Source organism: Morone saxatilis, unplaced genomic scaffold, assembly GCF_004916995.1.
Source record: "Morone saxatilis isolate NCDOM2014 unplaced genomic scaffold, NCSU_SB_2.0 Contig6, whole genome shotgun sequence".
In the NCBI taxonomy this organism is placed as follows: Eukaryota; Metazoa; Chordata; class Actinopteri; family Moronidae; genus Morone; species Morone saxatilis.
This window is the reverse complement of record NW_023340206.1, coordinates 2823936-2836563: the sequence shown is the minus strand read 5'-3', so window position 1 is coordinate 2836563 and position 12628 is coordinate 2823936. Positions and strand designations below refer to the sequence as shown.

Genomic DNA, 12628 nt, shown 5'->3' with positions numbered 1-12628 from the left:
AGGAAGAAGTACAAATGCACAGCAGACTGGAAACATAGCAACATTAATGTTTGTAGTCAGCGTGGAAGATGAATTATAACCCGTTTGACCCTGCATGCGCACAAAAGAAGTGCAAATTTTCTGTGATCGACTCATTTGTCCTGATGCGGTAAACCCCGCCCATCTGGCATTGCTAAAATGGTAAATGAAACATCAACCACAGACAGTTAAGTGTGTGTCGCCTGTGTGCTGGTGCATGTGTCTAATAATGTTAGAGGAATGACACACAGTGCTACGAGCTAATTCTGGATCAGCCAGGTGGGCTCTCTCTCTCACACACACATAAAAGCACACATACACACACACACGCTGACCTGACAGTTAAGAATTTGCTTTTATCGTTCAGGGTCAGTTGGCTAGTCAGAGGTCATAATGAGCTGAGTGCTCAAGCATGTGGAAGCTAAAAAGTGAGGTGTCTTCACATCTCAGCCCCCCCCATGCTGCTGATGTCCTCACCTTTCCTCTCCTCAAGCCATTGCCTCTTTATTTTTTAATGAGCTTCTCTCTACCTATTTTTACACATCTTATTAATGAATCCATCCAGCTGTCTTATTTGCCTGCATCTTCACCTTAAGATTGCATTCACTTGCTCAACTATGCTCTGTTTGAAAGGCAGCCCTCCCTCTGTTTTCCTTTCCTGTGATCCAAAGATTCAGTGATTTGGGGATATCTCGCCCCGAGCTGATGTAAAAGGGATCTGAGTTTGTTGTCCCGAGCAAAACTAGGTCGTAAGAGCTAAATTTATTGAATGCAGCTGAGGGTAAAGAGCACACGTAAGGTGGAAATGTTTTGACTGAGAGCCAAGTCTGTGGCAGATATATTTCCCTGTGTTTTCATGTTGTGTTGTGTTCCTAAATGCTTTGCTTGGACACTGTGTATTCTGTCCGGAGGCTGAACTCTGATGATAAATAGGTCCACACCTGTCTGGTTTTTATTAGCTTAGCTTGTTGCATAACCCCATAACTATCTATCTATGTTTATCTACCCTCCGCTGCTATCCTTTTATCTCTTTACCTCCCTTAATCCCTTCCTGCTGCATTAAGCTCAATGCAAACTGAATGTTAGGATCGTTTTCTGAGGGCTGCTTGTGTGAAAACATTTTAAAGCAGGAAATAACCAATTTCTTTGTTTTTTTTCCCCGTTTTTTTTTTTTCGTGGCTCAGGTATGACTTCATCGAGATCCGTGATGGGACTTCGGAAACCGCAGATGTTCTGGGTCGACACTGCAGCAACATCGCCCCAGCACCCATCATCTCGTCTGGACCCTCCCTACAGATCAGATTCGTCTCAGACTACGCCCACCAAGGGGCGGGCTTCTCGCTGCGCTACGAGATCTTCAAAACAGGTGAGGAACTGGATTGGACACTTTTCTTTTTTGAAACTATTTCTGCTCTTTATTAAGTCTATTTCTGAGCCACAACCTCCCTGGAAGAAAAATAACACCACCTGTCTGTTGACCATGATGTAATGGTGACAGGGCAAAACCCAGAACATGAGGCCACTTCCAGAATCCACATCTGGACACTTTTTTTTTATACCAAAACCTAAAAAAGACAACAGTTACATGATGAAGTGCTTGCTGTGCTTCCCAAAAAACACTAAGATCTCTGCTTTTAAACTCCTCTTCTAACCTCCGCAGCCACATTGAAGTAAGTTGCACATACTGTAGATGAAAATGTAGTTAGCTATGTTAATTTTTCATATGTAACAATCTTTGGTGTTCTGATAAATACAGTCTTTTTTCATTATTTTGCACAATGAATTTTTGTTTTTACTATAGTAGATTTTTCAAATGGTCATGTTAAATTTTACTTGAGTCCTTTTTAATGGGAGGAATTGTACTTTTACTTGAGTATAGATTTTCAGTAGAGTAGAGTGCATAGAGACACACCACAGGATCTGACCTACAATATGATTATTGATATGTTAACTGTTATTTTAAAGTTAATTCTGACAAACTTTTAAGTGGCATTTACTCAATACAATAGAGTGATCTGTTTATATTTTCTCTATTTTAATTAACAAGTCCAGAAACAATTGAGGGTGAACTTCCCTTTTTGGTCAAATAATAAAAATAAGATTCAAGCTCAATATTAAGTTAGATAAAATAAAAATATTCAGCATGGAACAGAGTGTATAGATCTTTTCTTGACTGTTTGATCTTGACTGTTTTACATTATGCTGATATGCAGTTTGGAATACAAACGATAGTAGCTGATTAATGGTTGATTCCTGTAGCTTATTTTTACCATATGGACAAAATCCCACTAAAAGTGCTACAGCTACTCAGTTACTGACCGTTAGCCAGGGTCCGCTGCTCATTGCGTGTAATTTATTTCAATGTCTACGAGCATTCAAAGACCTTTCCTGTGGGAAACATGAGTTCCAGATAACGGGAAGGCTCTGCTGTACATTAACACTTAAGTTAATGATTCCATCAATGTGCCACTTTTTTGCCACACATCAATGGCCAGAAACCTGTGATCATTCACCCCGACTCTCTCACAACAATTACCATCAGCAGAGGCAACCGGGCATGTAAACAAAAGTCAAAGACAGAGGGAGGCGGGGGGGAAAACTACTTCTTTCAAGCCGCCTGGAAGCATGTGAGGAATGCTCCCTTAATTGGAGCAGGATCCGCTTCCTTTGGGAAGACGAGGAGGCCTCGGTGGTTGCGTGAGGCGGCGGGGGGATGATGGAGAGAGCTCCGAGGCAACTTGGAGTTGGACTTAAGGTTAAAGGTTTATGGGTAGAGGCGGAGGCAAGATTGATGGGGATGAGTGTGTGGCGAAATGGAATTTTCCCGAGGTTGCTGAAGTGCACGGGGTGAAGTGCGAGTTTGCAGGTGAGGTTGCAGTGGAAGGTATATTTGTTCTGGTGGCGGTGGTGAGGTGCGTGTGTGTATAGTAGATGCCGGAGAGGTGAAATGGGCAGGTGGCCTTGAGGCAGTTAAAAGATTTATGTTCAAGTGAGTTACCAGCTGATTGTCTTTGCAGCATTTTGCAGCACTCTATAGCAGGCCGCAGTTCATTTAGTAGAACTGGAAATGTATCTTGATAGAAAAACAAGAAGTTAATTGAAAGCCAGTGTAGAAAGGCTGGTTAATGGAGCACAAATGAGCATTCATCCAACAGAAAGAATGCATTGAGTTATCACCTCCCATCTTTGAAAAATATCTCTGCTTTTGTGTCAAATGAATGTGACCCAGATTTAACGTTCAGCTCGGTTACCAAGGCCACCAGCTCGAACCCTGACAATGTAATAGTGTAGATTGCATCTGTCTCACACACACACACTGGATGGATTGAAGGCTGGTGGATGGGGGATGCGGTTGCCATGGCTTTAACAAGATCCTGGTATAAATTCAGGGGGTATAAGAGATTGTGTCACTGCGAGAGCACATGTAGGTGTCTGCTCGCTGCATGTGTGGGTGGTTCCACTGGGCTTGTTGTGCGAGATTCTGTCTGTCTATACGTATGTGGAGGTGGAATGATAGATGCACGTGTGTGTTTGCGAGCGGGAGAGGTAGAAAGACAGATGAACGGAGACACACGGTGGGGAAATGATTGGGGTGAAGGGAGACAGACCGACAAAGGAGGAGTGAGTCAGAGAGTGAAAATGTATTCAGGATGCGTGATTGAGGCCATGTGTTAATTACTGCGTTTCCAGCGCCTGCACGCTCTCTCATCATAGCTGTTTGTCTTACCGTGGCAGGCCGGGGCCATGGGTTTCCACTAAACACAGCTTACAACTTCTGACGGGAATGCAGAGATCCTGGCTGAGATGTGTTTATTTACCAGAGTGGAAGTAATTGCACCACCATTACTTTTACTCTCCTTAATGGATTTTAGTTGCTTTTTTGTGTACTTGTAATTTCTAACCAGCTTTGTAAGACAGTACAAAGCTGGTTAGAAATAGTATAGTAAATAATAATAAATAAAATAGTATAATAGTAATTTTATTTTTCTACTTTTAAAGTCAGTATCAAAGCTGTGAAAGTGTGTGAGGGGCAATCCTAGATTGCACTGGGGTGGAATATTTTTGGTACAGTGTGTGTACAGTGTGTGGGTTTGTGTATGAGTGGGTGTGTGTATGTATGTGTTTTTAAAGGGTGCGTCCTGGCAGAGATAGAAATCTCAGCACAAAGCTGGGAGATGTGTGTGTCTCTGTTCGGCTTCCTTCCCACCTTAAACAGACAGTACAGCTCACAGTCCAGGCTGACCCCACCACACTGTGTCTAGAAGTCAGACAGTGTGTGTCTGGTGCCGTGTGTGTGTGTGTGTGTGTGTGTGAGTGAGAGAGAGAGAGAGAGAGAGAGAGAGAGAGAGAGAGAGGCATATCTTGTAGTATGAACTAATGATACCGCAGCTTGTTTTTGTTTTGCTCATTCAACCCTATTACATAAGCGATGACTGTTAACAACTCTAGGGGATTTTGAATTGGACAAGCAATCTGTTTGTGTCAACGTGTGTGTGTGTGTGTGTGTAATGGGGTACAGTGCAGTGAAAGCTAATTATTTCCAGCAAGGAGGAGAAGGAGTCGACCTTTGACTCTACATCCACCCTGATACCCCTCCACCCTTCTGTACACCTCCTGAGGGGAGACAGGGTGATCGAAACAACATCCTTCTACCTACCCACCCCCCCATACAGTCACTTATGCCTTAATCCTGTTGTACAGTGAAAGTGCACGACCGCCCTCCTCCCCTTTATTGTTGTGGCCTACTTTACTCCTACTCATGCATGCTTTAACCCTTTATTCAGCCCCGACTACCACCACCCCCCCATGCCCCCATCCATCCCTCATACATTTAGATCACGTGTCACTGATGCTGTTACCACGGCTACAGGGGGAAGACTTTCCAGCAAAGCCCCCTTTTTCCCACTTCCCCAAAGCCCACCACTAGCGCAGCGGGGCCAGATAACGTCGCAGCCAATCCCGAGTTAAGACAGGGCCAAGAGCGACCCCGGGGCTGTCAGGTCCCCTCCGTGACCGCTGCCGTGGCATCTGTGGGGTCATGGCGGGAGCACAGCCTAAGGCAGGACCCCCCTCCCAAGTGCCAGTCATAACATTGGCCCTGTGTGTATTTCTGATGCTATCACGCTGATTGGATGCCGACCCTTGAGTCACTGGTTACTGTTACTGTATGGCTGTTTGCCATGTGGTGTTTACTTCTGAAATCCCCCCCCTTCATCCCAAACACTGGAATTACACTCAAGTAATTAACTGGCAAAGGTAAATTCAAATCATGAATAAATAAACTGGATGAGCACAAAGAGAAGTGATCAGCAAGTAAAGAGAACGCGCCCTAAAATTAAATAATAAGGCATCATCAGCATCCTCGTGAGGAAGACTCAGGAAATCGAGAGCTGCACAAACACTTTGATCACGAACAGCAGGAGGCGTTTTGCTCGAGATTAAAAAAACCTGATGATGGCATTCCATTCCATAACACATAAGAGAGGCATCAGCATGATACGTGACATAGAAGGAGCATTCCTCTCTATATAAAGCTGCTTCAGACTGATGCAGAATATCTCTCTGGGTCTATAAAAGTGTCGAGCCATGGCACGCCAAGAATGTTGTTTTTCTTTTCTTGGGTCTTCCTCTTGTTCGCGATGTTGTTGTTGTTGTTATTGTGGGTTTTTCCACCCCAACTCCCCCTAGTGTAGCACGCCCCTTGCGCCACACATTCACGCACGCATAGGCACACATCTCATCAGAATGCCCCGGGAGAGATTTTCTTCAATGAAATCCTGAACTGAGCTCAAGCAGGGGTTACATGAGAGATCTGCGTGCGTACGAGGAGTAGATGTATGTCAGAAGGAGACAGGCAGGTAGAGAGCGGAGGGTGAGGTGGTTTTGATGTGCGGCAGACACTCACAAAACGCAGAGGTGAGCCCTCAGCAAGGGTTTTTGCGTGCTGAGGAGCAGGGCGACGCCAGACGAGACAGAGAGTTAAAAGAGCGAATGAACACAGACTCTGCGTGTCGCTGCTGAGAAGACAGGGAACGGAGGGGAGGATGGGAGAGGAAGAGGAGGAGAAGGAGGAGGGGATGGGGGTTGCCCTGACACAACATGTGGAGCCACTACTACATCAGGCACTCATGTGCAAGAGTCGAGTGGTTTCTACCCAGCAACTCACCCGCTAACCCCCCCCTCCCTTCGTCACACACACATACACACTCACACCATGACCTCTCCCTCCTTGCCAGCAAACAGCTCTTGCCAAATGGCAGCTCCTGGTGCGATGCAAGCACCAACCGGGGGCCTTCGTAAGGCAAGCATGTGTGAGTGTGTGCACGCAGTGTGTGCATAAGACATGGGCCGAGGGGTGACGGATGGGAGTAGAAAGGGGAACTTGTTTTTGGCATGTTCATATTCTGTGAACTAATGAGCGCTAACGAAAATAAAAGGTACTCATGCATACGTGAACACTGCGAAGGGTCCACACGCAAGTGTACGAACACGTGCACGCACACAGTGCTGGCACATGGCAGTGTGGAGTGTTTGAAGCGACTGTTTCAGGCACACCAAGTGTAAAACACACAGAAAAAAAAAATACGGAGTGGTGTGTTTGGAGGCGATGGAGTCAAGCTGTGCTCAGATTGAAGTTTTTTCGACAGTAGCACTGCAGACTGCTGCACTGTGACCCAGTAAGAAACAAGGCCAGTGTGTTACTGGGTCTCACACATGCTGTGAAGCTGTCACACACACCTTCAGACACACGCGCAGGAGACTCATACAGAGATACAAACATGCCAGCGGCAAAAAATACACATGTTAGGAGAGACATGCAAAGGCACGCACTCACATACGGCTCATGCATACTGCATAGTTCATTTACTATTCCATTGTAAACACATTACTATCGCATGCATCTTACTGCTTTATTGGATTCATAGCATTCACATTTACTCCAATTTACGCTGTTCGCTCACACACGGCAACCATAGGCACGCACACACAAAAACACGCTTAGCACAGAGAGTTGAGGTCAGTAGTTGAGTGGAAAGGGAGATAGCGCCGGTAGCTTGCTGTAAATTACAGTCATATTTCAGCATGCCTAGTTCTGTGTATGTGTGTTTGTGAAGGCAGCCAGGCTCCTAGCATGAAACCAGATGATACACGGGTGTTTTGATGTCACAGTGTGTGCGTGGGAGTCGACGCAAGAGTGGAAATTTGTACGTTTGTGTCAACGTTTTCAGCACATGCATGCAAAACAGGTCGACAGGCAGACAGGTACATATGTTGTAAATACGACTCAAGGAGCGAGAGAATGATAATTGGTTTCAAAATAGAGCAAAAAAAGGAGGAAAAGGCGAGAAAAACACAAAACGAAGAGAGGCTAGAGAACAGGACAAACAAAGCGAGAGAGACACAGAGTGTGTGTCTCTTGAGGTTTTTCCCTTCTCTCCGTGCTGATTGGGGTCAGCTCTCTGCCATTAACCAAGTGTAGACAGGGGAGGGCTCGAGCAGCCAGTCGACCTCTCTGCTTTTATAGGGCTGCTTGATAATAAGGACTGGTGCCTTGGAGGAATGCTGCATAAGGAATGTGCTGTTAACATGTCTGCGCTCCTAAACACTGCTTTTATGAAAATGTATCTGGTTATCAAACAAACCTGGCAGCTCTCTGACACAGTGCAGCACTGCTCGATGCAACCCCATTTTTTCCCAGATTTGAAATCCACCAGAAGCTTATCCCCTGAGTCTCCTCAACCTGACCTCCCTATCTGCTTCTCAATGATGGGAAAATACTGCGAGAACAGACTCGTTTCCTTATGCTAGTTATACGCTTGCCAGTTGTGAGCGCCTTGGCAAAGTAGAAATGTGTTAGCCTTGCGCAAGAAATTTCAACTGGAGAGAGAAGCTGTAAAAAACAAACGTCCACTGCAAGTGCACTTGTAAATAGCCACGAGAGGAGCAGTGATTTAAGTGCCATCAGTCGGTTTAGAAAGGTCACAACCGCAGGCATTACTGACATGTGCAGTTAAACAAAGATCTAATGAAAATCTTGCAGTCTCTTAGCAACATTATCACATGAAGATATTTGCCCTTCTGGCAAGCACAAAAATAGATTGAGGCACACAACTAAACAGACCCGACTGTTTATAGCCTAGATATAAAGATAGAAATGTTCAAGGAGAATGGATAGACTCAGAAAATAGCCAGGGTTTGTGAATGAGACTGAGTGTGTGACATTTGTGCAGAGTCGCCTGTCTGTGTGCGTGTGCTGGACCGTCAGCTCTTTCTGCCGTCCTCATTGATGTGCCGGTCCATAAACACTCGGCCGTGACTCAGGCTCCCCAGCGGGCCTGCGGAGCAGTGGCTGATGGGTAGATGATCTGAGCCACACAGCTGCCGCAGCTCAAGGTGAGCTGCCCAGGGCGCATAAATCTGCATGGCTAATGAGAAGCCACCGCAAAGGGCCCACTTAGAACCATTACACAACGTTTGCGGTGTGTGTGACTCTGTGTGCGTGTGTGTGTGTGTTTGTGAGTGTGAGAGAGAGAGAGAGACGAAACAGACAGACAGACAGACAGAGAGTGTTTTGAATATATAAAATAGAGCAGGGAATAGAGCAGGGGTCAGTCTACTCCCCTCTTTAGCCCCGCATAAGAGTGTATCATTATATATGTCACATTATGTAACCTTAAAGGTATGAGGATTGGGTCTTTTAAGGCCACAATAACGCCATCAATTTTTCCAGAAGTGTAGTTTGTATTTTATCACATATTTGTCACATTTTTTAATTGTTTTTTAACACAAGTGATTAAAAATGTTACTTATTGTGTCAAAAATTGCAATGGGAGGGACTGACAAACAGAGCCATTAGCCTGCTCAAATCGCACACATCGTAATGTTAGACACGCCCATTTGAACATTTGCTCACTGTGTGTTTTCTCCTCCATCTGTAATCATAAACCGTGTGTGTTTGTGTGCCTCGTCGCCCCGGCTACTGTATATTCCGGCCTTGCTGTCAGTGATGAACGACTCTCTGAAACACCCTCTGCAAGTCAGATGAGATATCCACCGCGTGATCGATTGCTCACGCCTGCATCTTCTCCTAATGTGACCGTTTGCTTATTCCTCCCTAAACATCCTCTCATCCTTGCATCCACACAGGGTCAGAGTTCTGCTTCCGCAATTTCACCAGCTCCTCCGGCATGATCGAGTCCCCGGGGTTCCCGGATAAGTACCCGCATAACCTGGAGTGCTCCTATATGATCATCGCCCCGCCCCACATGGACATCACCCTCACGTTCCTCACCTTTGACCTGGAGAACGATCCCCTGCTGGTGGGAGAGGGCGACTGCAAGTACGACTGGCTGGACGTGTGGGATGGCCTGCCCCAAGGTGAGAGCGCACACACAAACACACACACACACACACACACGCTCATGGTGAACAACACAAGCCTGCACACATTGGAGAGAATCCTTACACACTCACTTATCAAGGTGCATGGAGACACACATGCTTAGCAAATCGATGTTTCTGGGTTCTAAAGGTTAACTCACACACACTCGTGCAGTCCCCCACATTCTCACACAGAAATTTACATACCAGTCTTCAATTTCCCGAGCAGCCGTCGCCGTCTTTGATGTAAGCAGCCTTGCCTTACATTCCTTCACATTACATAGAGGAAACATTATTTCACACGGGGAGCTGTAAGTGCCTGGACACCCCTAAGGAGCAGCCCTTTCCCATGCCCCTTTTCCCTCTCCATAATAACACCCTTCATCACCCTCTTCCTATCCTCCCTGTCCTCCCTCCTTATCACCTAACGCTTCCTTCCTCCCCCCGGGCGAGTGAGAGTGACGGCCACGATGAGTATCTGTTTGTATCCAATAGGAGGTGCCGAGTGTTTGCGAAAGTGGCCTTTCAACCGAGATCAGGAAGTGGCGAGGAAAAAACACTTGAGGATGTTATCGAGGGCTTTGATAGTGACCGCCATAGGCCGGGTAATGTTAGTTGCTGTAGCGCTGATGAAAACCACATTAGCAGTAGTGGTGAGTGGTTCACTTCCAGCCTCTCTCATGCGGACTTTCTCCCCGTCTCTCTTTCTTACCCCCCCCCTTTTTTTAAAACACGAAGCAGAACTGAGGATTTGCTCTAATTATTCTATTTTCAGTTGCTAAAAAGGGATCCAAGTGGATTTAAAATTCCAATTATAGCCTCGAATTTGGGAGCTTTGATAGCTAAAAACAATTTATACCATTTAAAGTTGAGAATTAGGGAGGAAATTAAAGTGTAACCCAGTTCTAGCGAGCCGAGTCCTCGGGCATGAAAGAGGAACGGGAGACGGAAGGGTGAAAAATTTCGGTGTCTGGTTCAGGAGCTACTCTTGAGACTATTGTAATCCTCGCTGGTGTGTGTGTGTGTGTGTCTGCAGCTGATCCCAGTGCAGCTTGCATTAAGACAGGGATTCCAGTCCCCCTGCTGGGCCCTGGCTGAGACACACATGGCAGATGGAGGGATGGACAGGAGAGAAAAGAGAGAGGAGAGGAATGATGGGAGGAAGGAAGATGGGGGTGGGGGGTGCATGCTGCGACTCATTAGACAACACTTACAGAAGCAGCATGGCCACTGGAAACCTGTCTCTGCAGCGGTGCTGGATTCCTTTTTTTTATTTTAAATGGAAAGGATGAACTTTTGTTTGTTCTCAAAGATGCTGCAAAAACATTTCAAAACACAACCAGATGCTACTCAGTTGGTAGAAATAGAAGCATCATCTTCTTACTTTTTACATGTTTTAAAGGGGCTTTTATTGCAATATCACCTTGAAAGCTGCTTGAATGAAACTGTTTAAAGTATTAACACTTCTGTGTGTCTGCAGTGGCTCCTCTGATCGGCCGGTACTGCGGGACAAAGATCCCGCCAGAGATCCAGTCGTCCTCCGGCCTGCTTTCCCTCTCCTTCCACACCGACATGGCGGTGGCCAAAGATGGCTTCTCCGCCCGATACAACATGACGCACAAAGAAGTCAGCGACTGTGAGTGCCAGATAACTTTAAGCGTGTGTGTGTGTGTGTAAGCGCTCTCTGTGTCGGTTTGTTTACCCGTTTTTATTCCCACCTCTATTTTCTCTCTTTCAACAGTCATCTTCTCTGCTGACACTCATCTTTCTTTCTTCATCTTACACTCCTCTTACCCTCTCGATCTTTTCTGCTTTGCCTACTTTAATGCTATTTCAATCTCTCTCTCTCTCTCGCCCCTCTCAGCCTATTTTGCTCCCTCCTAAGAGAACCGCAGTTTCTCAGAAGCAGACTCATGCTTTTTTCTTTTAGAATCTAAATTAACTTCACCTCAATTTACCTCTGCTCACCTGTTGGGCTGCTTTCTGTCTCCCTTTGGCCTTTCTCTGTCTGAATTTACCTTTTCGTCTTCTGTCTTCAAGCTCTATAATACGTAGCTTAGATCTTCCCTTTCAGTCTCTTAAATACATTTTTCTTGCATCTGTCATCTTCCACTTTTCCTTTACTTGCAGTTAATTTTCCACCTCTGCTGCAAAGCCACGTCAACAAAAGTACAGTTTAATCTCTTCATCTCCCTCCACTTCCTCCTCTCTCCCTCCCATCAGCGTTCCACTGCAGCATGGCACTTGGCATGGAGTCGGGGAAGATTAGCGACGATCAGATCTCCGCTTCCACAACCTTCTACGACAACCGCTGGTTGCCGCGCCAGGCCCGCCTCAACAACGATGACAACGCCTGGACGCCTTCAGAGGACAGCAACAAGGAGTATATACAGGTCCGGCTTTACTTCCTTCCTACTTACTAAAGAAGTTATGACCTTTAAACGCGGAAGGTTTAATTACTGTGTGACTTCTAATTTAAAGTGGTATCAAAGAAAAACACACACACACAAATTCTATTAATTCCAACTGTGAACTGACCATAAAAACCACACGAGATCTGAATCAGCATCACACAATTAATGTAGAGAATTTGTCTCAGTGGTACAAGTATAGAGGAGAAGACGGGCAGCATCATCTCGTATACAGTGAGGACATACAGCGGGACACACACGCGCTAAAAGGAAATGGAGGAACTGTAAACTGATGATAAGGAAGTGCTTCTGCGCTCTCAATCTTTCCTGTCTTGAGCGCACGGGCCTGCACGTCTGCATGCACAGACACACACAGGAGCGCTGGAGGAGAGCGGCGAGAAGCCACCGTGATTGATGAAGGTGTTCTTCAGGAATGCATCCGAACACTACGCCATTGATCTTTGCCTCCAGCCTTCCTCCCCCTTTACACACGATAATGCAGAGACACACACACACACACACACACACACACACACACACAGCACCTAAGCTCCCTCAGCAGTAGGCCACAGTCGGTGTCCATCCCCTGCTGTCAGTGTGACAGATAGATACAGCAGCTGGTCCGTCTGTGTTATCTACATCAGTCCGACCACCATAAATCCCTATAGCCATCTATGCACGTTACTGTATTCTGTTCTAATCTGTTCTATTGACTTATTAAAGTCCCCCTCCGCTCCAAATTCTTCATTTCTCTCCTTGTTCCTACAGTGTGATGTTTGATCTTCACTGTGCAGAATGATGTATGTGCAGAGTTTGAC

General features: G+C 46.0%; 1 protein-coding gene across 3 annotated transcripts in view; it reads left to right on the top strand.

Annotated features, from left to right (window-relative positions):
* The window catches only part of nrp2a (neuropilin 2a), a 60369-nt gene that overhangs the window by 18370 nt on the left and 29371 nt on the right, over window positions 1-12628 (top strand). For all 3 annotated transcript variants that reach the window (XM_035677550.1, XM_035677549.1, XM_035677551.1), the window contains exons 3-6: window positions 1203-1384; window positions 9166-9396; window positions 10880-11035; window positions 11623-11792. In XM_035677550.1, the coding sequence (XP_035533443.1) occupies window positions 1203-1384; window positions 9166-9396; window positions 10880-11035; window positions 11623-11792 (739 nt within the window). The remainder of the gene's footprint in view (window positions 1-1202; window positions 1385-9165; window positions 9397-10879; window positions 11036-11622; window positions 11793-12628) is intronic.